Below are 27063 nucleotides of genomic sequence, written 5' to 3' on the forward strand. Positions count from 1 at the left end.
GTTTTCTTTAATACGAGATTAGTTTCATGGCATTGAATGAAGTGGTATACAATTCGCATCGTCATCATAAACTTGGCTACAGCAGATGCTGATCAGGACCATTCATGACGTTGTGTTTCAATCCGGGCAACTACACTTACATCGTGAATATCATTCGTTTCTAACAGGTAAGTGTAATTCTATAAAAATGTGAAATAATTAAATATTCTGCTGATTACCTTCTAATGAAGACTTAAGTTAAATCAGTTGAAATTATACTATATTAAATTAATAATTTTCTCTTCTGTGTATGTGTGCGTTTCACTTTTTCCAAAAAGTCAATTGCAACGTAAAACAAGTTTTCATAATAAGAATGAAACAAACCGGATTTTTCTAAACCTTCTTGATTGACCAGTGACACAAAAATGTATTCTGATTTTCAAAAAAAATAGCCATAAAGTGAACTATTTTTTTATGTACAGGCTGTAGTACTGGAAAATGAACTTAAGAACAACAAGAGAAGATCCAAGTAACCTATATCCCATTTTGTTTTCTGAAATCAACTCTGAGGAAACTGCAGATACAAAGTAAAGCTGTTTTACTCTATTTATTGTCCTGTTCATGCTAGAGAAAGAAACTCAAATCGAATGAGCCGATTTGTAAGATAAACATTTTCACAGTCTTATGAACGTTTGGAGAAAACTAGTCTTGATGGCTAATTATATGTATTGAAGGTCAAAACACTAGTAAAATCTTCTGGATTTCTTTATTGTAATGACCTGACCAGGCACATTAAAGGTTTAATCTAATACGTAATTTACACTTTGACAGAAACAAAAATCGAACATCCGCAGGTGGCCATTTGTCTAATATTTTCGCCGATTTATGTGATGAATTGGATGTATCTACAAATGCAAGATGGAAAAATTACAAACTGATAAGGCCATGAAAGCAAGCACAGGCAGTGTGATTCCTTGTAGTGCGAAACGTACGACGAAGAAGGGTTACCATATTATCTGGAAAAGACAACTCTGGGCGGAACCCGAGGCAACCTTTAACAGGACTAGCCAGAAACTAGGTCAAATCCCAGAAAGGAAGGAAAAGGACTATAAAGATGGACAAGTTACACTGGGTGAATCTTTGTTCTGCTAAAGTAGCAAGCTTTTACTTGATTCATGTATTCCTACCAACTGACATATATATATATATATATATATATATATATATATATATATATATATATATATATATATATGTCACAAGATTCTGTTCAAACAAAACGCTCAGTCAACAGTCAATATTAGCTTTAGTTTCAGACTGCTTACTATACTAACTCTCCCGGCCGTGACTGATTGATCGCCCCCCCACTGAAAAAAAATTCAGCGGGCACCCATGGACCCGTATCTTTATACGGGTAGTATTCGTTTAATATCATGAATATTCCCCAAATTAAAAAGATTGAAACGTTTTCCAAATTTTGTTGCGTGATTTGTATAGTATTACTTACCCCTATCATATTTTAAATCGAAATTAAATTGAGGCGGTGAACAATATACATTACGAAATGTTGGAAATAACAAGACAGAGAATTAATGAAGCATTTAAAAAAATTGAAATGTCGCTTCAAGAGATGAAAAGGCAAATGACATACCTTTGCCGCCAACATGCATGACGCATTCTTAATCCAGTGCCGGACTATCTATTAAGCACTCTAAGCACATGCTTAGGGCACCAGAAAAAAATTCAAATTCATTGTTGATGATAAAATTGAATGAATTATTGTGGCGTGACGGGGTTATTATGCCGTCACTGTGGTAGGCGTGGGGTGGGGTGCTTCCAGTATTTATTTAAATTATTATAGAAGTCCCACTCAGGCTCGATTTTGGTTGGAAGTTAAATTAGTGAAAGATACATGTAAAGCTCTGAGCCCCCAGTCAGCAATGCCGACGATTAAATGACTGGAAAAGTGAAATTCAACAAATAACAATTTAATGACAATTCAATAATCAAATGATTAAAATTTCCCAAGTACTCGGATTCCGCTCGACCCTGTGTTTGCCTATTGCATCATTTGGTTTGTAGTGTGACATAGCTTTCAACCTGTCCTTGTGTTCTATTCATCTGTGTATTCTTCTCTCATATTCCTCCAATTCCTTCTTTTCCTCCCTACTTCCTCCAAATTCCTTCTCCTCCTAGACTTCTCTACATTCCTCCTCCTTCTCAACTTTCTCCTCCTCGACTCCTTTTCCTCCTCCTCCTCCTCGACAATCTCCCCGACTTGTCGATTCCGACTGCTCTGCTAGTCTTACTTACGTCTCCCCTCTTAGAGACTCGGAACTCACTGAACAGGAAGTTCTGTCCCCCAAAAAGCTTCCTTTACGAAGCTTTGTCTTTCCTTAGAATATCCTAAGTTTTTCCGCCAAATTATGAGTGGCTCTCTCGGAGTAACCCTATATTGCTTATCAACCTTCCTTGGCGATACTAAATTTTCGTTTGCTAGTTAGAAGCTATAATTTGGATCCAGATTGTTATCACACCCTCCGTCTCAATTCCGATTGGATGTCCCAAACTTAGCGGACAAAACGTCTTTCTCGCTGTCTGTCCACGTGAGGACGGATTTAGAACACGCCCCGGTCCTTCACGGTTGCCCTGATCTTAGGACAAAGCTGTAACACCTAGGTGGGAAGTCGCTCGATCTAACGCCTGTGCCAATTCAAGATGCCATATCTTCTCTCTGGTCACGGTAACCTTGCTTAAGAGACGAACTCTAGCCTAATGCTATGTACAGACATCAAACATGGCTTGTACTAATACCTTAGTTTATACACGATTTATGAGCTGGACTAAACAAACGTGATAATTATAAATGACAAGTTAGATCTGCATGTACGGGTATTTTGATTTGGAATGATGGCAACGATGACATTTTCCATTTTCCCGCCTTTTTAGCTGAAAATATTGTTATTTGAGTTTCACATTTTGTAGGAAGTGTAGTAGCACAATACTATTTTCAGTGCTTAGGGCCCTGTAAGGCCTTGATCCGGCACTGCTTACATCATATACGAGAGAGAGAGAGAGAGAGAGAAGCATAATGTAAAACATTCTGGTTCTCTGATATTTTATTCCAGACACACATGTCGCTAGCAAGCAAGAAACAGTCGACGCAGATGTTATGGACCCTTGTCAGAGAATTTATCTTAATGCATGTAAACTGTTTTATGTGACTCCGTCCACCCATTTCTTCCGAAGTCTTATGAAAGTTGACATTGAAGTGCCGAACCATTCACTTGGCCCAATGGGTACAAAAGCTGTGGCTGTAGCTTTAGTGGTAAGTGATTTTATCGACGAATAATTATGTGAGCAAGTCTTAATATTGTTTTTACTTGTTTTGTTTTGATGTTTGTTTTGCTGTTGTTTTCTTTTTGTCAAATAAATATGTGGGAATTTGTAAATTTGTTTTTTTCCGAATTATAAAATTGAAAGCCCCTATTTTCAGTCCTAAATAAAATATCTCAAAGCTGATCTTTTTAAAATATGTGTCAGAAATATAATCAAAATGAGAACATATGCGTACATCTTCAAACAATCAAAACCCACAAGGATCAGACTGTTTTATTCATTCCTATGTTACTTTTCATATATTTCCAGCGGTTGGATCAAAATACAAAATTTCAAAATATTTCAAACATGGATACAAAAACACACAAAATCAGTTAGTTTGATCAAATGTTAAGAATAGAAAAACATATTCAAGATCATGCGAACATGATATACGGCTGTGCTGTTATTCAATTTACAAGAGAATAAGACAACGCAAAATCTATATAGAGTATATTTTAAGTGGAGTGAATTTATTTAACAGAAAAATATCACTGTTCAGCGGTTGAGCCTAGCGGGAAATAAGATGGGTTCTGATGGTGTTAGGTACCTGACGGAGATGCTGGAAGAAAATAACACCATCACTGATATTGTGAGTACGAAATTATACTGTGTAATCAATATTATAATATCAAGACATATCCGTTTTTAAAAGCTTCATGTGAATCCCTATCAATAATAATAATAATAATAATAATAATAATAATAATAATAATAATAATGAGGACTTTGTATAGCGCCTAATCTTTAGAAGCTCTAAGGGCTTTACAACTTTAGACAACACCTATAAGATAAGAAACATAATAATATTATTACAAAAACAAACAGCATGAAATTAGAAAAACATTAATAAAACAAAAATAAAAAACATGCTGAGAATATTTCAGGTAGGAAACATTATTAGGTCTTTAAGTTTGTTTTTGCTGTCAAAATAAGTGAGTTTTGAGAGCCCTCGTGAATGTGATCACTGTGAATTTGTGTCTAAGTTTAGTGGGCAATTCATTCCACGTTCCTGGACCCTTGTATGCAAAAGAACGCTGTCCATATGACTGTTTTCATACTTGGAATAATGAGTATACGATTGTCAGAAGAGGAGCGTAAGTATCTTGCTGGTGTGTACACATGGGTGAGGTCAGATAGGTATGTTGGACTAGAGTCCGACAGTGAAATGTAGCACAGAGAACAAATTTCGTGTTTGATTCTGGATCGAATGGATAGCCAGTGTAGGGTACAGAGCAGCGGGGAGGTGTGCTCTGATCGTGGTACTCTAAGTATGATCCGAGCAGCTGTGTTTTGAACTTTTTGAAGTTTCTGGAGTAGATATTGAGATGAACCAGACAGAATTGAGTTACAATAGTCCAGTCTTGAAAATACTAATAAACACACAAGTGTTTTAGTGGCATCAACTGAAAGATATTTGCGAATTGCGCTGATGCGTCTCAGCTCAAGATATGCAGCCTTGCATATGTTCATGACATGTTGGTGCAATGTGAGAGTACTGTCCAGAGTAACACCTAGGTTTCGTACTGATTGTGTGAATTTAATGTTGGCGTTGCTGATATTTATTGTTTTAGGTAAATGATGTGAATGAGAAAGTCTTTGTGTTGTGATCAGAATGGCCTCAGTTTTATCATCATTCATCTGCAGCTTTTTACAAGTCATCCATGATTTCACATCAGAAATGCACCTCTCTACACCTTGGATGGTAGCATCAACTTCAGTTGGGTGGCTAGATTTGTATATTTGCGTGTCATCAGCGTACAATTGATGAGGCACTGGATGATGATCGATGACACTTGAGAGCGACTGAGTGTACAGAATGAAGAGAACAGGTCCAAGAACAGACCCCTGTGGAACACCACAACATAGATCAACTGGGTTGGAGTGTGTTCCATTTGCAGATACAATTTGTGTCCTGTTGACCAAGTAGGACTTGAACCACAGTAAGGCTGTATCATGAATGCCAAATACATGCTGGAGACGGTGAAGTAATATATCATGGTCTATTGTGTCAAATGCTGCAGACAAGTCAAGGAGGGTGAGGACTGTAATCTTTCCGCTATCTAATGCAGAGAGAATGTCATTAACTACTTTTAGAAGAGTAGTTTCAGTACTGTGGCAAGGGCGATATGCAGATTGTACATTGCTAAAAAGACTGTTTGAATTTAGATGAGATACAAGCTGGGATAGAACAACCTTTTCTAAGATTTTTGAAATGAATGGGAGATTAGAAACTGGTCGGTAGTTCTTTAAATCGTTATGGTCTAGTGTTTGTTTCTTCAGCAGAGGCTTTACAATCGCAGTTTTGAAAAATGATGGGAATTCCCCAGATGAGAGAGAGGTATTAATTACATCAGTTAGTGAAGGCAATACTGGATCTAAGCACTCAAGCAGCAGTGATGTTGGAATTGGATCAAGTTCACATGACTTTGGTGCACTCTTCATCAGGATTGTACGTACGAAATCCATAGAGACAGGTTCAAATGCTGCTAATGGTTGCCGCTCAAATTCTGTATCCCAACTGTATGGTGACGACGAGTCAATTGAAATTGTGGTGTCAAGCTTATCTCTAATGGTTTGTACTTTGTCACGGAAAAAATTTGCAAACATGTCCGGAAGGTCGACTGGAGAGAAGGTAGTTGGAAGTGGTGTTGATTTGTTCCTTGATATTAGCTTGTTAGTAATCTCGAAGAGCTCTTTGCAGCTGGAACTTTCCATGATCTTAGTAGTGTAGTGGGCTGATTTCGCTGCATGGACTATATTTGTGACATTCTTCTTGGCGACTTCATAGATTTGCTTATGAATAGTGAGTCTGGTGGAAAGCCATAGGCTCTCAGCTTTACGGCGGTCTCTTTTAGCAGTGCGAAGCTGGTCCCTAACACTGCTATACCATGGAGAACACTTTTTAATTGATACTCTGCACTTGGTAGCTGGGACATGTTTGTCAAGTAATGAAGCAGACAGTTATCGAGTTGTTCTGCGGTAGGAGGTAAGCAAATTGTTAGGTTAGCTTGGATGTCGTGCATTAATTTGGTTGTATTTATCATACAGAGGTTTCTCTTAGTAGCAGATAAAGGTGGAGGGTTAGGGACTGATACGTCAAGATGGCATATAATGCAGAGGTGATCTGATGCAAGGTCATGGGATACCAGGGAGGACCGTAGAATGTTATCATCAGGTCTATGAAGAATCCAGTCTAAAATGTGACCATGTTTATGGGTGGGTTGGTTAACTGACTGTTTGAGGTTGAAAACATTAATGGAATCTATGAGTTTTGATGTATTTGAGTTTCCGGGACAATCAAAGTGAAAGTTGAAATCTCCAAGAATAATCAGGTTGCCACCTATCGAATTTCCATAGTCCAGGAGATTCGGCAACTGCTCCAAAAAGAGAGAGTCAGCCAGCTTGTTTTTTCTACTAGGAGGAGGGCGGTATAGGCAGAAAAAATGGACTGACCTTTGCTCCATCAGTCGAATAGGCTTTTAGCCCTGAACGTTATAATCTAAGCATCACTAAATATATTTAAACTGTAAATTGCACTTATTTAAATAAATATGTAATTTCGAATTATAAACGTATGTCAGCGCTGGTGTGTCATATCGGTGCTACGAAGAAATCTACCAACGGACTTATTGAAGATTTTTAAAATTCCCTTATATTTTAAATACGGTGATGAAGGTAGAAAAAAAAATTATATTTTGTACAAAATTGCAAAACTTGTAATTCTTTTCCTCTTTATTGTATAAGGACTGTCAACAGAAAGATTAAAGATAAGAAACTGTAATAAAATAAACAATTTCCTTGTAAGCGTATTTTCTTAGGAAACAATTGATTTAGTTGGCATGATATTATGGAGGAAATGGGAAAGTTCATATTGTCAAAAGTTCCATTTAACTTTAACAAAATATTGTTATTTAAAACTGCGATGTGAACATGAAGCGTGTCAGTTTGTTTCAACATCCTTATTCGTGTTTGTGTTGTTGTTGTTGTTGTTGTAGGGTTTAACACCATTTTTTAGCACACGATAGGCTATACATGGCGGCCAGTATTAATGGTGGAGGAAGAACCCGGGAAAACCCCGGAAAGAACAACGTGTTTGTGTATCAAACATGTACTTAAAAATTGTGTTTGTTTATCAAACAGGTACTTAACAGTCGTGTTTGTTTATCAAACAGGTATTTAACAATCGTGTATGTTTATCAAACAGGTACTTAACAGTCGTGTTTGTGTGTCAAACAGGTACTTAACAATCGTGTTTGTGTGTCAAACAGGTACTTAACAATCGTGTTCGTGTGTCAAACAGGTACTTAACAATCGTGTTTGTGTATCAAACAGGTACTTAACAATTGTGTTTGTGTATCAAACAGGTACTTAATAGTCGTGTTTGTGTGTCAAACAGGTACTTAACAATCGTGTTTGTTTATCAAACAGGTACTTAACAGTCGTGTTTGTGTCTCAAACAGGTACTTAACAGTTGTGTTTGTGTATCAAACAGGTACTTAACAATTGTGTTTGTGTATCAAACAGGTACTTAACAATTGTGTTTGTGTATCAAACAGGTACTTAACAATCGTGTTTGTGTATCAAACAAGTACTTAACAATCGTGACAAACAGATATATACGAATTCAAACAGTAAAATGTCATTTTTATCTTTGTTATAGTGTATTAGTTTCTTTCAGAATTTGTCAGACAATGATATAGGAACCCTTGGGATGAAAATGTTAACAGACGCCTTGAAATCCAACAGATTCCTCAGATCGCTGGACATATCAGGTAGTTTATGAAAACATTTACTTTTACGGGAAATGCAAATGCTGTCGATGCAGGAATCTTTATGGATGGTGTCTCTGGTGTCCAATAAACCTCTAATTATCAATCTTCAGGAATCTTTATGGATGGTGTCTCTGGTGTCCAATAAACCTCTAATTATCAATCATCAGGAATCTTTATGGGTGGTGTCTCTGGTGTCCAATAAACATCTAATTATCAATCTTCAGAATGTGGAAAACAGTTAAATTCTCAAGGTTCAAAATATATAATGGTAATCGATAAATTCATGCTAATTGATAAGCGAAAGACTTAATCTGTTTTCAATCAAAATAAATACACAACAATGCAATGGAATAGCTTTGAAGCATAACATGCATTATCAGTGTAATCAAGAGGAATTCTGTTGTTAACAAAATCTGTGAAAATGTCGAAGTGCTAGGTACATGTTTGGAGAGTCAAAAATTTTACAGCTGCTACGAAAAGTGATACTTTAATTTTTGAATTGTTATATTGTTTTGTCTGTCGGATTAAATACTATTTTGTCACTATTTTGTGAATTATGGTGTTGAAAGTTACCTCTCTTCACAGAAAATAATATCAAAGATGAAGATTCCAGATACATAGCTGAATTAATCGAAGTAAGACCCATTGAACACCTCAGTTGTCGTCTGCCTTGTTTAGAATAGTCCGCTTACAAAATCCTTTTTGTTTCGGAATATCTGTCAGTGCACCCCGTTCCTGCGCACTCATTGTGTCTCTTCCAAGAGCATCAGAAAGGGTGACTGGGTTGGCCTTTGTCGTACCAATTTAATACACAAGCTATACAAGTATTTTTAATGATATTAATTGAACCCAGTTCCCTCGACCAAATAGAAGCCTCAATGAAACTTAATTTCTCCTGCCCCATATGAAAATTATGCTTGCATGCCTTCTGTGTCTATATCCATATCCTTCCCATACAACGCATGCTTTCCGATTTCATAGATCAATGGAAGGAAAAATTCGTTGCTCATCCCACAAGTTTCATGCTTCAGTTCATTTATCAGTGTATACAACTTCTTTTTTCTGTTTATTCACTTTTGTAAACTAATAATACATGTATAACAATCTGCTATCCTGTATTTATTTTGGTCTGTAGTATTCAATTTGTTTTCTTTTTCAGTATGTGGACAGCGCATTCGTTTTCTTTGTCCACGCTGTCTGTTTTATTGTCTGTCCCAATTCGTGTGGACAGTACGAACATCCTCTGTCTATTTTGTTGTCTATCACAATTGGTGTAGATTCTGTGCACGCTTTCTGCCTACTGTCTTATCCGCCCTGATTCGTGTAGACGCTGTGCACATCTTCTGCCCTTTGTGTTATCCGCCCTTGTTCGTGTGGACACTGCAGAACTTCTGCCTATTTTGTTATCTGACCCAACTGGTCTAGATTCGGTGGACATCTTCTGCCCATTATGTTATCCGCCCCGGTGCGTGTATACACTGTGGACATTTTCTGTCCATTGTGCTATCCGCCCCGGTTCGTGTAGACACTGAACATGTTCTACCCATTGTGCTATCCGCCCCGTTCGTGTAGACACTGTGAACATCTTCTGCCCATTGTGTTCTCTGCCCCGGTGCGTGAAGACACTGTGGACATCTGCCCATTATGTTCTCCGCCCCGGTTCGTGTAGACACTGTGGACATCTTCTGCCCTGTGTGCTATTCTCCCCGGTTCATTGTAGAAATCATCATTTCAATTTGTACTCAATTTATTAATATTGACTTGAATGTGGGACACGACTTTTGCTGTCAATACCTGCTTTAACATACAGATTTTTGTGTCATTCATTGCGTATCCTTTGCATGCCCACTAGGACCGATATGGTTCCCGTTTATGAGCAATATTCAAAGAACACATATATCCTCACTTCATTACATCGCAATGGAACATCATAAATAGTCATTTGACTATACATGGAGTGCTGAGTGATTTTATGTTGGTATTTTTCTTTCAGTGACTTTGATTGTAGAAATAAATACGTCAACTGTAGCATAAAAAATGTACATGTTCAAAACGGCCTGTAAATTTTGCTTCAGATAAATGTAATAAACTGACAACGAACAGTGCGAAACTAGTATCTAACTACCCTGAGCGCTTTCGACTATATATATATATATATAAAGAATCATTGACCCTTTTAAAAGGGTGTGTTAATGTATTTATGAAGAAGATAACTCAGCTTTTGCAATGAAACTTATCTAAACATAGTTACACCTAGGATGTCTTTAAATTATGCGTCATTGTATCATTATTTATTTTTGGTCCTCAGATCAAAGCAGCTCTCAAGAGCTATAAATCAATAAACAATGTCAGAGTGAGCAATCTCCTGATGAAGCATCGCCAAATGGTGACAGTAGAACAAAAGATGGCTCTATCCTCTAGCTTTTTGGACAAACGCTTTGTCTAAGCAAAACGATTCAATCTATAAATATGCTTTGGAAAATGAAGCAAGTGTGCATAGAAATGTATAATGTCTTATGTGTGCAATGAAATGCTGAATGCCTTATGTATGTAGGGAAATGCTGAATGCCTTATGTATGCAGGGAAATGCTGAATGCCTTATGTATGCAGGGAAATGCTGAATGCCTAGTGTAACAGGATTTGACCTGAATGCATGCTTGGCAGAGGCGTAGCTATGATATTTTGCGCCCAGGGACGAACTATAAAATTGGCGCCCCAGCCCCCTCCCCGTTTAATCACATTTTTGAATATTACCCTTGTTTACTTATTATAATGTAACGTTGTAAGCCTCATTTTGGCGCCCCTGTACCTTGGCGCCCGGGGACATATGTACCCCCCTGCTACCCTCCCCCCCCCCCGCTACGCCTCTGATGCTTGGATCAAATAACAACACAACACAATGTGGTGACAGATGGAAGTTAATGAAATGAATTAATAAAAATATGTATATACTCTACAAATACAGTGTGATTCTTTCACGCTCTAAACATACGACTCATTCAGTTACTTTACACAAACATTCACAAATAGGAAAACAAAAATGTGATTCGTATATTCTCATGTAATGAAAGTGAGATTCAAAAGATCTCACGTAATGAAAGTAAGATTCAAATAATCTCATGTTATCTCATGTAATAAAAGTAAGATTCACATAATCTCACGTAATGAAAGTCAGATTAAAAAAATTTCACGTAATGAAAGTAAGATTCAAATAATCTCATGTAATGAATGTACGATTCAAATAATCTCATGTAATGAGAGTAAGATTCAAATAATCTCATGTAATGAAAATGACTCAGTTGTACTCAGTTGAAACAACATAATCAATTGAAACAAACATATGACTCGTGCCAAAGTCATTTGTAAAGCCGTATGACTCATAAATACTTGTAAAAACATGCAAAAAGTGTCCATTGACAAACCATACAGTTCTCACGAATTCTTGGTTTGGCTCACTTGTATTGGCCACAGACACCCTTCATGGATCCACCATGCGCATTAGTTTACAAATCAGCAGCTCCGTCCCTGTATGGCGAGGGAGGGAGTAGGAACAGTTCGTCTTGGCCTCAGCCCATAAAGGGTCTCAAAAGGTGTTTTTTAAATAAACAGTTCTGAAAATAATAGATATAGGTCATAGATTAACTACCAATCCCGGATTATCAGGTCCCAGATTTTAAGGATACAAACCAACTGATCAAGTCCTTGTTATAAAAGTTTCGAAACGCTTCCCAAATGCAGGTGCCGCCCCTGATACATCTAGAAAGAGAACCCACTGTCCACTTACAGCAAATGAGACTTCAAATTGTGATCGTCACTAGAGCATGAAGAGCGTATCAAATGACACACTTTTCCGGCGATTGGTGAATATTCCTTAAGATAAATATACCAGTTATGTTTCATGACTGTGTGTGAAACAGTGCAAGAGAAACTGGGCCAAACGTAAATAACTGACAGTATCATTAGAACATTAAACGTTATACAATGTGGACTAATTTTTCCAACAACTAGTAATCATTTGCAAGATAGATGCATCAGTTAGGTTTCATAACTGCATAGGCAGCAAATATAATGTTTAGTGCAAAAAGTTAACATTATCACTGAAGCATGAGAAGCACACCATTTGCCGAAATAACATGAAATGTAGGTCACTTGCCGAAATAGCATGAAATGTAGGTCACTTGCCGAAAAAGCATGAAAAGTAGGTCACCTGCAGAAAAAGGTAAGACCTAATTCTTGTCATCTGAAAGGAAGACGATACAAAAATTTCAAATTCAACTCTATTTAATCAACTCCTAAATTTTGGATTAAATTCTAAAGACAATGTGTCGCATGCATGAATGAGTATTCAAGAGAACTGTTGCCCAGAAGCATCAACAGTAATTCCTCCCAACACCAATAACCATACCTCCCGCATTTACTGTGAAAATCTTCGACTCCAGCAATTTACCCATACATTTAACTGTTTCAATATTTATTAATTTTTCGTCAGTTTTATCACATGTATTTACACCTTGTACGTAAATTTTACAGCGATACACATGTGACATTTAATCGTCAAGCATTTCTTTAAAATTAATAAAAGAATCGAAGTTGGAGAAAATACTTGCAAAGTTGCAAAGGGAGAAGTCTCATTCAAAAAAATAATGTTTCTTTCGCTTCTATGTTTGTTTAAATCCATGCTGTTTTGTTATTCAGCATGATGTAGATTTCATGGAATCATGGAAGATAACTTTCTCTAGTTATCAAAACAAGTGTGTTGCTTGTGTATATTCATACAATTCACTTTAACTGTTGTTGTTTTTTTGGGTTTTTTTCACGTTTGTAATCTTGCTTGAACACCCTTTAGACGTACAATGTTTCGACATGTTCTATTCTGCTTTGATATGAATTATTCAGTTTGTTTGTTTGTATTTTCAATCTGTAGACTGTGTCGTCGTACCCAAAGTGCACATTCTCCATTTTATCGTCTATCCATATGATTGTAGACACTATGCGCATTTTCTGCCTCTTTTGTTCATGGGCCTATGAATTACGTAACATATACATTATCATTTTTCCATCGAAAGGTGCGCTAATCTTTTCTGAAAATGGTTAATCAGCTTGCAGAGTAATAAAATAAATACAAAATAATTTATATTATTAAAGGAACCCGACACTGTGTTATAATAGCAGCAATGATTGATGAACATGTCTCAACATTACGTCACTGTAATCTTTATTTCTATTATGTAGCACAATACAGCTTTCACAGGCTGAACATCAAGGCATGATCTGATAACTAACTATTTTCTATTAATGCATTGTGAAACGATGAAATCAATAACAGTAGGCTGTTTAGATGCAATAACACCAAACGGTTCTGTTTTCATTTTAATTGGTCAAGAGATGCATCTGAACAAAAATGCTTAATCCCTCATGTTGGCACTAATACATAGTACCATGTTTTTATGCTGATTATGAAGGATTCTTCGCGAAACATAATACACACTTTAAGCGTGCGTTTAGTTATGTTTACCAAAGTTTCAGCCCAATAAAGCATTTTATCAATTCCTTCTAATAAGGGTTTCAAGCGTTTCGTAAATACAAATGTAAATGGTGCTACCATTTGAAAGTGATATGTGTCTCAATATCTGCCTAAATTATAGTCAGAAAATTCAGTCACAATGACCTAACTTTGGCAGTGGTGGTCAGTACTCCTTTAGGTCAATGCATCAATTTGGTTTGATTTCTGTACATGAAATAGAACTTGATCTAATTGTAAGAAATTTAAATTATCACTGAAACTTTAAAACTGGTCAGGGTAACCTATATTTGCTAGCCTACTTCTGAAGACAAATGCATCCGTTAGGTTGCATACCCGTACATACAGCAGATTTAAATCTTCAGGGTAGAAGCATGACGAAAGTAGGACTGTGATACTTACATCTCATCTGCAAACGTTAACAATACAAAAAATCAAATTTCACCTCCATGAAATCAGCTCCTATAGCTTACCTTTATTCCTAAATACAATTTAACTTGGATATCAACAAGCAATCAAGAGAATGGCTGTCCCATAGTATCACGAAGCAAAGAAATAGTTATAGTTTCTATATTTGCTGTTAATGTCTTAGCCTGATCCTCTTCACATGTACACAATCATTTAACTCTTTCAACACTTATTAATTATTTGCATCAGTTGCAAACATAAGTTGAAAACTTATACAATGTGTCCAGTCGACGCAGATATGGCATTAGATGATCTTGACGCATATAATTTACAGATATAAAACAAGTTCATTTTTCCTACAAGCTGGGAAACGTTATAATATCACGTGCTGGAAAGGGAAAACGTTTAACATGACCTTACCTTTTTGTAAGAATGATTAGTGTGTGTTTGAGTCTAAATAGTAATATCATTATGTAAAAGGAGAAAGTAACAAAGGGATATGTTATTATCTTATGAATTAAGTTAGTTTAATAATGAAAGAAAGGGCTTGCTGCAAGGTTCGATTTCTTGAACGTCGTTTAAAATACCTTCATAATTTCTTGTTAATATATATGCTTCCCAAGGTGTAACTGAAACAGATGACGTTGTACGTGAATTTTGTCTTTAATAATGACGTGAAGATGAAGATGACAAGCTCAGTGTCGATAACAGGCCTAGTTTTCATAAAACTTCTCAACTTGAGTTCGAACGCAACTCAATATTGTGTCTCTCTTTTAAATTGATATACAGTTATCAAAGTATTTACAGGGCAGGGAGAACCTAACTTAACTAAAAAAAGTCACAACCGGAAATAATGTATGTCAGTCGGATTCAATTTAGGTCGGTAGAGCTGCAGTTTCAATGGTTTGACATAATTCATTAATCTCCGACAGATGCATACACTGTTGTTTGGTGCAGTGTTTCGTTTTATTGTATATTTAAACAGTGAATGTCAGTCAGTGAGAAGGGTAACCATTCTAGTACATAAACAGAAGTATGCTTGTATTTCAAAAGCGTTTTATTTCTTAAAAAGAATATTGAAAATAACATGATATAAAACGTTTGTACCGGCTTTTTTTTGTTGTTAAAATATTGAAAATTTTGTTTTCGATGCGTGTTACAGTATAATGTTTAAAATTACTAATAATACTGTTATGTTTGTAGGAGAACTCTGTATTACAAGACCTAAGGGCTAGCTACAACTCTCTAGGAGACAAGGCTGGAATGTCCATTGGCTACGCTTTAGGTAAGTGTTTTATATTATTATTATTATTATTATTATCTTCTACTTATACTCTTTGCTGTAACTTGAACGATTAAATGGAATATGCTACCAATGTGGACAATTATTCTTTGCTATTATACTATCAGACTATAAATATCTTTGACTACACTGGACAACAAATTTTTGCAAAAGTCATGTTACTGAAATAAAATTAGTCAATTCTTATCAATTTTTATGTGCTGAACACGAATATGACAGTCAAATTGCAAAATTGGCTCTAGTTTTTTTGTAATCTGCAAGAAATTAATGTTTACATAACGAAATGCATTCCAATAGTAAAAGGTCAACTGTAATAGCCTACCTATAAAAAATCAAGTCATTGACTACATCTTAGATTTCTTCGCCTGTCTCTTGTACAGCTGTTCGGGAGCATCTCTGAGGAGTGTCCAGCAGTAGTCAGCCAGCATTGTAGTGGACCATTTTCCCTGGTATCTTTGTTCCATTGTTGCGATATCTTGATGAAAACGTTCGCCGTGTTCATCACTAACAATACCACAGTTGCTAGGAAAGAAATCCAAATGGGAATGAAGGAAGTGAATCTTTAGAGACATATTGCAGCCAAGTTTCTTATACTTCATCAACATGTCTTCTACTAGTTCCTTATAGTTTTCTGCCCTAACATTTCCGAGGAAGTTTGTAGAAACTAGGCGAAAAGCATTCCATGCTTGTTTCGCGTCACCTTCCAGCAAGTTGTTGAACCGGTCATCTTTGAAAAGCTCTCGAATCTGAGGACCCACAAAAACTCCCTCTTTAATCTTTGCTTCGCTGAGTCAAGGGAATTTTTCATGCAGGTATCGGAATGCTGGCAAAGTCCGGTCAATGGCTTTCACGAAGTTCTTCATCAAACCTAGTTTGATGTGAAGGGGTGGTAGCAAGATTTTCTGAGCCTCAACCAGAGCTGGGTGTTGGATATTCTTCTCTCCAATGGCTACATTCTGCCTGTGAGTCCATTCCTTCCTCATGTAGTGCATTTCCCTTGCTCGGCTATCCCACTCGCATAAGAAACACATGTATTTTGTATATCCTTGCTGCAGTCCCATTAAAAGGGCAACTACCTTCAAATCACCACAGAGGTGCCAGCTGTACTTGTTATACTCAATGGAATTCAGTAGCTGCCTTAAGTTATCGTATGTCTCTTTCATGTGGACAGCATACGCTACTGGAATAGATGGAAGAATGTTTCCATTGTGCAAAAGCACAGCCTTGAGACTCAGTTTCGAAGAGTCCACAAATAGTCTCCATTCTTGTGGGTCATGAGTGATTTTTAAAGCATTCATGAGGCCCTCAATATCGGAACAGAATATCAGATTACTTTCCTTTCTGAAGAAAGGCTCCAATTGCTGGTGGCGCTTTCGATATGCAGTAATTGTGACATCTTCTTCTAGAAGATTCCATTGTTGGAGTCTTGATCCTAGCAATTCTGCCTTGTTCTTTGATAAGTCCAAATCACGAATCAGGTCATTTAGTTCTTCCTGTGTTATTCTGTGTGGGGTTGATGATGCACCACAGTGAAAATCTGGATCACTGCATGCTGATGGACCAGGAGAAGAACAGGTCGACTCACCTTTGTCTTCGTCAGATGAATCAAGAGAATATTCTGCTGGAGGTTCTGGAATAGGAAGTCCCTCACCATGTGGAACTGGTCTCAATGCAGACGGAATGTTTGGGTAGACTATTCTCGACTTCTTTCGCTTCGTTATTCCGCCGGAAAGAGGAGGAACCAAGCAGAAGTAACAGTCATTTAGGTGGTTGCTTGGCTCTCTCCACACCATTGGGACTGCAAACGGCATTGATGACCTTTTGCAATTCAATCACTGTGAAAGCTGTGTTGTACATGTAGCACAGCATATATGCGGAGCCCAAGGCTTGTCTTGGTCACCAACCTTGCATCCGAAGTAAAGATGATATGCCTTCTTCACTTGAGAATTGATACTTTTCTTCTGGTTGGCAAAAGTCACTTCCCCACAAATATAGCAAAAATTGTCCGCGGTATTAACACACTTTCAAGGCATTACTGTTCTTTATTGTACGTAAATGGATAAAATAATAAGTTTTATGTAACAGTAGCTTGAACTGTCTCGCACAACGTCTAAAATATTTTAAATGCTGAACCTATCTGATTGGGCTTTATATAGTACACTGCTTACGTCAGCTTCAGCAGCCGCCTGGCATTAGTATAATAGGCCTACACATGTATAGTACACTGCTGACGTCAACTTACTTCAGCAGCTGCATGGCATTAGTATTGCATTGCATCAGAAAATGATGCAATCAACTGTGGATGATGTGAGCATGATGGTATTATGCAATGTTACATCATTATTCCGGATGTTGCTGCAGTCCTACTGGAGAAATTTACACAGTGAAACATAGAAAATGAGGTATATGAATATCTTCAAAACGAGAGCCAATACAAATTTTTCACGGTTATATTCGTGTTCGGCACACCAAAATACTACAGATTAGGGCCTTTTCAAGTCAGTAATGATTTCACTGTTGACCAGTGCTATAGTTATCTTAAACTGAAGCCCATTAGTAATTAAAACATGTATGTCTTTTATATATATATATATATATATATATATATATATATATATATATATATATATATATATATACACACACACACACACACAAGCACACACACAAATGTTTAGAAGACAGTACAAATCCGTACAGACACTTCCTCAAACATCAGAATATTAACAGTTCTTACGAAATGATCAATGTTTGTCCGTACATGCAAATAAACTCAATAGAGAGGAACCACGAGAAAAAGGTCGTAATTAATTAAATTCAAGTTCAGAAAAATTTGCCTGCAAACTTTTCTTCAAAAACTATGCATGAAATATTCGTCTATTTTCAGAGTAATAATCTTATATTTCATTCCCGCTGGACTACAACTATATAATTTGCCAATAATGCAAAGCATTTATCGTGTAGGTTACAACAGTACTCTACTCTCACTGGATCTAAGCTGGAATCATCTTAGACAAGACGGAGCCATTGCGCTCTGCTGCGGTTTAAAGGTAAGCATAGTTGTCAGAGATGAATCAAAGGTCCTATTCGTTGTTTTCAATGAAGAACCAAAGATCCTTTTCGTTGCTTTCTGCCATAGACCAAAGGTCCTATTAGTTGCTTTCAGAGTTGAACTAATAGTCCTTTTTGTTGCTTTCAGAATTGAAACACAGGTCCTATTTATTGTTTTCAAAGGTGAAACAAGGATCCTAGTCGTTGCTTTAACAGATGAACCAAATGTCCTTTTCGTTGTTTTCACTGATGAACTAAAGGTCCTACTCGTTGTTTTCAGTGATGAAGCAAAGGTCATATTCGATGCTTTGAAATATAAACCAAAGGTCATATTCGTTGCTTTCAGAGACGAACCAAAGGTCATACTTATTGTTTTCAAAGGTGAAATAAAGATTCTAGTCGTCGCTTTCAGAGATGAACCAAAGGTGGTAGTTGTTGTTTTCAATGATGAACCAAAGGTCATACTGGTTGCTTTCAGAAATAAGCGAAATGTCATTTTCGTTGTTTTCAGAGATGAACCAAATTTCCTATTCGTTGTTTTATAGCTGAACCAAAGATCCTTATCTTTGCTTTCAGAGAAAAACCAAGGATAATTTTCGTTGTTTTCAGAGGTGAACCAAAGGACCTGTGTGTTGTTTTCAGAGATACATCGATCGCAAATTGCTGTATATGACAGTCAGTCATATTAAACAACAAAATGTGTTCCAAATTGAAATCTGTCGTCAGAATGAATCTGCTCATCCCTATGGTCTTATCGCAGAATGGCGTCTTTGTTAAACTGCCTCTAATAAATACAGACCTTGAAAGTCATGACTACTTTTACTGGCATCTGTACGTTCTGTGTTAAGCTGCCTCTAATAAATACAGACCTTGACAGTATGACTACTTTTACTGGCATCTGTACATTCTTTGTTAAACTGCCTCTTATAAATACAGACCTTGAAAGTCATGACTAATTTTACTGGCATCTGTACATTCTTTGCTAAAATGCCTCTAATAAATACAGACCATGAAACTCATGACTACTTTTACTGGCATCTGTACATTCCTTGTTAAGCTACCTCTAATAAATACAGACCTTGATAGTATGACTACTTTTACTGGCATCTGTACATTCTTTGTTAAGCTACCTCTAATAAATACAGACCTTGATAGTATGACTACTTTTACTGGCATCTGTACATTCTTTGTTAAGCTACCTCTAATAAATACAGACCTTGATAGTATGACTACTTTTACTAGCATCTGTACATTCAGACGGGAAATTTCAGTTTTTAGATTTTTTAAAAAGAATTCAAAATTTGAATCCAACTAGCACGTATTAGGTGGAATCGTGAATGTACACATGGATGGAAAAAAACATACTGCAGAACTAGAACTAAAACTTTCAGATGACAAACAGCTTTAATACTCGTAATTATTAAATCACACACACACACACACACACACACACACACACACACACGCGCGCGCGCACAAACGAATATGTTTAATATAAGCGTATGCAAAGAAAATAATATCAGTTTCCACAGAGTAATTTTGTTAAATTTAAGGCTATTTATCCACAAAAAGAGTTAATATTGGGCATTTGTATCATGGACAGCTATAAGTGAAGGGAATAATAATTCTAATAACATTTATCATTGTTAGGACAACACTGCTTTGGAGACCCTAAACATTGCATGGAATGGTTTTGGTGTCGAGGGATGTCACGAGATGGGTAAGGTTTTGAAGGTCAACAGAAGTCTGTGCGAGATAGATCTGACCTCCAATCGAGTGACCATCGATGCCTTTAAACAGCTGCTTAAAGGCTTTACAAAGAATGGACACATCAGAACATTAAAGGTTAGAACATAACAAATCACACAAAGAAAAAGACACATGTCAAAGTCTCAACAACTCCATTAAAACCTTAATATGTTTTTTCCTTTCTAAAAACTGATTGCATGCAGATTGATTCCAATTAAAACTTAATAACCCCGTCCCCCAGCAATGTTTCAACCAGTAATCATTGATAATATTTTGTTTATTTCTGTGGAATAGCAAATGCAGGCTACCGAATATGTTTGACAATCACGCTTGATACCCTAGCCTCGAAACGGAGTCTAGTCAGTATGATAGCTTTGTGTATGTATGTGTGTGTGCGCGCGCACTCGTCCTGTGTGCGTGCGTGTGCGTACGCGTGCGTGTGCAAGTGTGTGTGTGTGTGTGTTGTTATGAAAAATAGTCGAACTCACTAAGTTTACTGAGGATGATGAAAGGAAGAAATGGCTAGATGCAATGGATTTTTTTCAACAACTGCTGGAGTACCGCAATAATAATAATAATAATAATACGTAAGTGATTGACAAGACAGTAGTCAAGAATCTGACTGGTTAAATATACGGCATGTAACTGAGGAAATCTTTACAAGAGGGCGGGGTTCTGCATCTTCAGACACACTTCTGGTTTGTGTGAAGTTTAGCTATCGATGCTTATAGGAATTTTATAAATCAACGGCATTGATCTTTCACGTTTTCTTCCACCATAAACATTCCACCTCTCTCGGAGCTCCTAAGTTCGAAACGATTCACATGGATGTCTCATAATCACAAAACCAAACAGCTGGAAGATAACATGCCTAAACGCCCTTTTAATAATTCACCCTAAGCGTCTGCATTTGTCATTTTCAAACTCATAATCTACAAAACCTTTTTTACCACAGATAGGAACTAACCCCATCACTACAGATGGCGCTACCGCCATTCTCAAAGCCGTAGCCGATGACAGATGCACATCGCTGTGTCACCTAGATTTATCGGTAAGTTGCCCAGTTGTTTGATAGAGATTATTAAAATGTTAACTGAAATAAAGAAAGAATATGAAATGAATACATGTACATGTACGCGAAATCATACTTCATCAGTCAACATAACCTTACAGATTCTACAAGTACGTCAGATTAAATCAATGCTTCTTTGCATAGATTACAATCCGTCTCTATCACTTTTATTTTACAAGAAACTGCAAAAATAAGGATGTTTGAGACACTGGCAGGAGATTAAAAGAATAAGATGTAGCCTATTAATTTGAAATTTATATCAGAAAATATCCTGTTTGAAAAGTTCCTCTGATTAATTTAATTATTTTAAATATTGGTACTCTTACATCACTTGTATGTGGATAAATAGCACAATTTTGTTTCTCAAACATATTTCCTGTATAGAACGTGTCAGTGGATGATAACTTTGTTGACATGCTTCACGAGCTCCAGAAGACTCGCCCTCTGACGGTGACGTACGGAATCACGCTCCGCATGGATGATATCCGGATGGGTCAAGGCTGGGCAGTCGTAGACACGGATGACCCTGTGACCATTCTGTTCGAGTATATGAAGCTGAGAAACCTCCGCCTCATTGATCTCTTTCATAGTTTTGACAAGGACAATAGTGACACGTTGACTAGAGAGGAACTCAGATGTGGTTTGGAGGTAAATGTTCTTGACCATTCCCAACTTGTTTCTGCCATCAAATGCAATAATGAAATTATTTCAGTGACTTTACAAATAAAAATTCCTGCCACATAAGTTAGAGACATAGACATTTTTTTTAAAATAAAGGTACAGAATTGTGTCCTAATTTCCTTTTGTATGATGGTATACATCTTTGCTATGACTTTCTAACGAATGGAAAACTTTTGTTTGTTTATAAGTCTCTGCTTCTTTGAATATCCGAACGATTTATTGTAAATTAGAATACAAATTAGATAATAAGTAAGCAACTGTTTTAATATTTTCAGAGTTTCGACATCCCTCTAAGTCAGCGATCCTTGGACATTTTGATGACCAAACTTGATAGAAATAAAGACGGTCAAGTCGACTTTGAGTAAGCCTTTTATTTTTAACTTCTCTCTTCTGAAAAGTATATTTGATCCATTGACTGGGTTATGTCTTATAATTAACGGGCGTATTTGCAAGCAGTGATCTCTTTTTTTTTTGATGGGGGTGCTTCTTTTTGTGTGCATTGTTTTCTTCTTCTTTTCTTTTCATGTGGGAGGGGAAGTAAAAGAAAAAATACAGTGTAGCAATTCAGCGATTGTTTGGACTTACTCCCCTTATTGTGTCATAAAGACAGTAATTTTCACGTTTCATAACTATACAGCACCCGTGATACACAACAAATTTCTTTCAATGGAGTTTGGCAAGAAAAGCCGTTAAAACTTTACGTTAGTTGATAGCGAATCATTCAAAGATTTCGTCTGGCGAGAGTCTCGTGTAAGAAATGTGACGATGAAAAGTTGATTGTCAAGATTTTGGCATATAAATTTAGTCTTTTGTTCTAAATAATCTGTTAGTCTTCTATTTCCCACCACGTGCGTTAATTTTCTTTTCTTTATTGATTAAATAATTTTGATATAAAAAGCCCAACGATATCGCTTTATAAAAAAATATAACAACAATATCGCTGTATTTCCTTTGATATAACAAATAACATCAATATAGCTGTATTCCCTTTGATATAAAATAACACCAATATCGCTATCACATTATTCACTTTGTCTATAAAAAATATCAAATATCACCGATATCGTTGCATTCCTTCTGATAAAAACATCGATATCGATGTATTCCCTTTAGTGAAAATAACACTGATATCTACTGATTCCGTTTGGTATAAAAATAACACCGATAATCAAGTTGACAACGGATAATGTACTGTGTACCTGATCAAAACAATTATAGTGCTATCGCAATGGACACTGTGATAGTCAAGACCTTACAGATAATATTATTACAAAACTTTCAAATAGAGCTTACAAACAATCGATTGGCATTTCTGAAAAAGCTTCCTTGATTGAGCAAGATCTGTAGAAAGAAAGAAAACTGTTGCAATGATATTGGCAGATGATATTTCTTCATCATGTAGCTGCAGAAATGTTGCTCTTGCTGCACGCCTTCCGCATTAGGTGATTTAAACTGAGAAACACACCCAGCAAATATCATGACTTTATACACACAGTGTATGTGCTCTCGTAAACTTGAAAAGGCGGCCAATCTAACCTACTTTTACCGATATTTACACCCACCAAGGAGAACGTACTATTTATTCATACCTTTATCCATCTGTCTACTTAAACCTATTAAGTGTCGGATGTATATCTGCAGGCACTATAAAATCCATTCTGATCTAAGAAATATGTCCAAGGAACCTATAGTTAGTATTTTAAGTCATTTTTTTTAAATATGATACTTTGCATGATTTTGCCGATCTCTCCTACCTTGAACTCTGCATGTACACGGAGCGGAACTGGTCTTCTTGATCATTTTACATCGCACATCTGTGTGTGTGTGTATTTCTGTGTGTGTGTGTGTGTGTGTGTGTGTGTCAATACACATTTCCAATGAATCAGTAGACTTGTAACTTTGTCAATACGCATTTCCAATGAATCAGTAGACATGTAACTACGTCAATACGCATTTCCAATGAATCAGTAGACTTGTAACTATGTCAATACGCATTTCCAATGAATCAGTAGACTTGTAACTATGTCAATACGCATTTCCAATGAATCAGTAGACATGTAACTACGTCAATACGCATTTCCAATGAATCAGTAGACATGTAACTATGTCAATACGCATTTCCAATGAATCAGTAGACTTGTAACTTTGTCAATACGCATTTCCAATGAATCAGTAGACATGTAACTACGTCAATACGCATTTCCAATGAATCAGTAGACTTGTAACTATGTCAATACGCATTTCCAATGAATCAGTAGACTTGTAACTATGTCAATACGCATTTCCAATGAATCAGTAGACTTGTAACTATGTCAATACGCATTTCCAATGAATCAGTAGACTTGTAACTATGTCAATACGCATTTCCAATGAATCAGTAGACTTGTAACTATGTCAATACGCATTTCCAATGAATCAGTAGACATGTAACTATGTCAATACGCATTTCCAATGAATCAGTAGACATGTAACTATGTCAATACGCATTTCCAATGAATACTATGTCAATACGCATTTCCAATGAATCAGTAGACTTGTAACTATGTCAATACGCATTTCCAATGAATCAGTAGACATGTAACTACGTCAATACGCATTTCCAATGAATCAGTAGACTTGTAACTATGTCAATACGCATTTCCAATGAATCAGTAGACATGTAACTATGTCAATACGCATTTCCAATGAATCAGTAGACTTGTAACTATGTCAATACGCATTTCCAATGAATCAGTAGACTTGTAACTATGTCAATATACATTTCCAATGAATCAGTAGACGTAACTATGTCAATACCCATTTCCAATGAATCAGTAGACGTAACTATGTCAATACCAGTTGTGACTGGTAAAATATGTAATACATGCAGTTCCAAGGAGACATATTTTAGACAAATTCAGTACTGTTATAAGCTACACAACTACGCATTTCCAAGGAGACATATTTTAGACAAATGCGATACTGTTATAAGCTACACAACTACGCATTTCCATGGAGACATATTTTAGACAAATTCAATACTGTTATAAGCTACACAACTACAAATTTCCAGCGAGACATATTTTAGACAAATTCAACACTGTTTTAAGCTACACAACTACGGATTTCGATAAATCAACAGACCTGTATCTATGTCAATACAACCCTATTACCAACTGTGCAATTTCTTTCACAGAGAACTGCTAGCAAAGCACAAAGAACACGTACGACGAATGGCCAAAGTGAAGAAGGAAGCGGCCTCCAGCATTCGCCATTCGAAGAGTTTTGAGAGACTGGAGCAGTTAAGAGAGGCTGTGCGCATGCGTATTGCAACGAGTTCTGCTTCTTCAAGTCAGCGTTCCAGTTAAATATATTCACATGGAATCGCTAGTGATACTTACAACAACAAAAAAATTGATCAAAGTAAATGTTAAAAAGCAAAATTAACTTTGTCAGATTAAAATCATAAGTTGCATTCTTGCTAGACTAATATTCTGGATTTTTTCAGTCATAAAATATCAACAACCAAACAGTTAATGGTTTCTCAGAACAACGGTGAATACAACATAAATAAGGTCTTCCCATTGTTTAAATCACAAAGATGTCAGATTAGCAGCTACACGTTATGTGTGACACATATTTTTGTAATCGCCATGAAAGATGTCTTAAAAAAAACAACAGGGAAATGTTCCTCACACCTCGTTCGTTTACCGGTGTTTTATTCTTATCCCTGATCCTTAAAATGCAATTCGCTTGATCTTGCTACTACAAAGAAAACTTGTACCAGCACGTACTTAATTTTGTTGTATTAATCATGAGGATCGATGCATGATCTTTGCTAATAAGCGACAATCACGTGTCTAAATTTAAGCCCTTTCTGGACCAAGCGAGTTCCGCAATTTTCCAAACAAACTCTTTAAGACCAATCTTTGCAAAACAAGCAGCATTTCATTGCCGTGGCCATTGGACAAATTAATGTACCAACACTCTTCTGCTTGTGGCACTTGCATCTGCTAGAAATGTGATTATATCTTTACGATTCTAAGTCTTAAACAATGTAACAGAAATATGATCAACCAATACGTTAGCAACATCAATAAACAATTTATTTCCTTAAGTTACAAAGTGAAAATTAAAGAGACACTTTCAGCATTATGAACTAAATCCCAACTAAACTTACATGTCCCATGACAAGTCCAAAAGTAAAGAATGCTCTTAACTGAAGATGGAATGACACGTGCATTTACTAGTTAGATCCGGTCCCCGAGTGGCCGAGTGGTCTAAAGTGCTCACCGTTACGGATCACTGCCATCTCACCTCTGTCTGCGTGTGTTCGAGTCTCAGCCTTGGCTAACGTAGGTACGTGAGAAAGCCTGCCAGTAGCTTCTCGTGGGTCGGTGGTTTTTCCCGGGGTTTTCCAGGGTTCTTCCTCCACCAATTATACTGGCCGCCATTATAGCCTATCTTGTGCTGAAAAATGGCGTTAAACCCTACAACAACAACAACGACTAGTTAGATCCATTAAAAAATACCCACAGATTCATCAAAAGTATGCCTTCATCAATTTAAACCACATCCTCGAAAATGCATTTTTAAAGTTACAAATTAACTACTTGCTACACGTGTAGATGTTAAATTCAAATTGAGGAAGCCGTCTTTCGCTTTTTACATGCGAATGACGATAACGTCACACCTTCAGCCCTCATGTTGTATTCAGTCGTGATGCCTTTTGTTTAGACTCCAGTGTACTTGCTAACGGTGGAAGGGAAATCTGAACATCAGTCGCTTCAAACATAAATCGATTTAAGCCTTTTATAACTTAAAATATATGCATGCTTTATCTGAACGTTTATTATACTTTCTTTATGTTAAGGCTTATCATAGTTCTGCTACTTTGTACAAGGTACTGCCACTGATGTGTTGACGCTTCGACAAATCCGCTTCCAGTGATAATTGCTTCTAACGTCTTACGACATTTCGCAGCGAATCTTTATGGCTAAATGAGAAATGCATGACCTTGGTTGACTAAGGGAATATCTGTAACAGCAAAAAGACGTATTTGTGATATAACTGCGCACAGGAGAAAGTTCAACATATAGTACTATCTTGGAAATTTACGTTATAATTCAAGATGATATAGTCGGTAAAAATAATGTTCAAACATGAC

General features: G+C 36.6%; 1 protein-coding gene across 1 annotated transcript; it reads left to right on the plus strand.

The window, feature by feature from the left end:
* On the plus strand, positions 1-26333 carry LOC149798091 (uncharacterized). The gene is made up of 13 exons (XM_089963181.1): positions 1-167; positions 811-1111; positions 3108-3307; positions 3842-3949; positions 8039-8132; positions 8718-8767; positions 15265-15346; positions 18329-18414; positions 20066-20260; positions 21120-21215; positions 21621-21884; positions 22193-22278; positions 25093-26333. The coding sequence occupies exons 2-13, from the start codon at positions 898-900 to the stop codon at positions 25262-25264; spliced, it is 1647 nt and encodes a 548-aa protein (XP_089819307.1). The 5' UTR covers positions 1-167; positions 811-897; the 3' UTR covers positions 25265-26333.
* Positions 26334-27063: the final 730 nt, after the last annotated feature.

The sequence above is a fragment of the Sinohyriopsis cumingii genome, chromosome 6 (assembly GCF_028554795.1).
Source record: "Sinohyriopsis cumingii isolate HCF-2022 chromosome 6, ASM2855479v2, whole genome shotgun sequence".
In the NCBI taxonomy this organism is placed as follows: Eukaryota; Metazoa; Mollusca; class Bivalvia; order Unionida; family Unionidae; genus Sinohyriopsis; species Sinohyriopsis cumingii.

What these genes read in the sequence shown, in the direction of transcription:
- LOC149798091 (XM_089963181.1), top strand. Translation starts at nt 898, where the DNA reads ATGGAAAAATTACAAACTGATAAGGCCATGAAAGCAAGCACAGGCAGT. An exon ending in AGATGGACAAGTTACACTGG is followed by an intron (nt 1,112 to 3,107) that starts GTGAATCTTTGT and finishes ATTTTATTCCAG; the next exon opens with ACACACATGTCGCTAGCAAG. An exon ending in GACACATCAGAACATTAAAG is followed by an intron (nt 20,261 to 21,119) that starts GTTAGAACATAA and finishes TTTTTACCACAG; the next exon opens with ATAGGAACTAACCCCATCAC.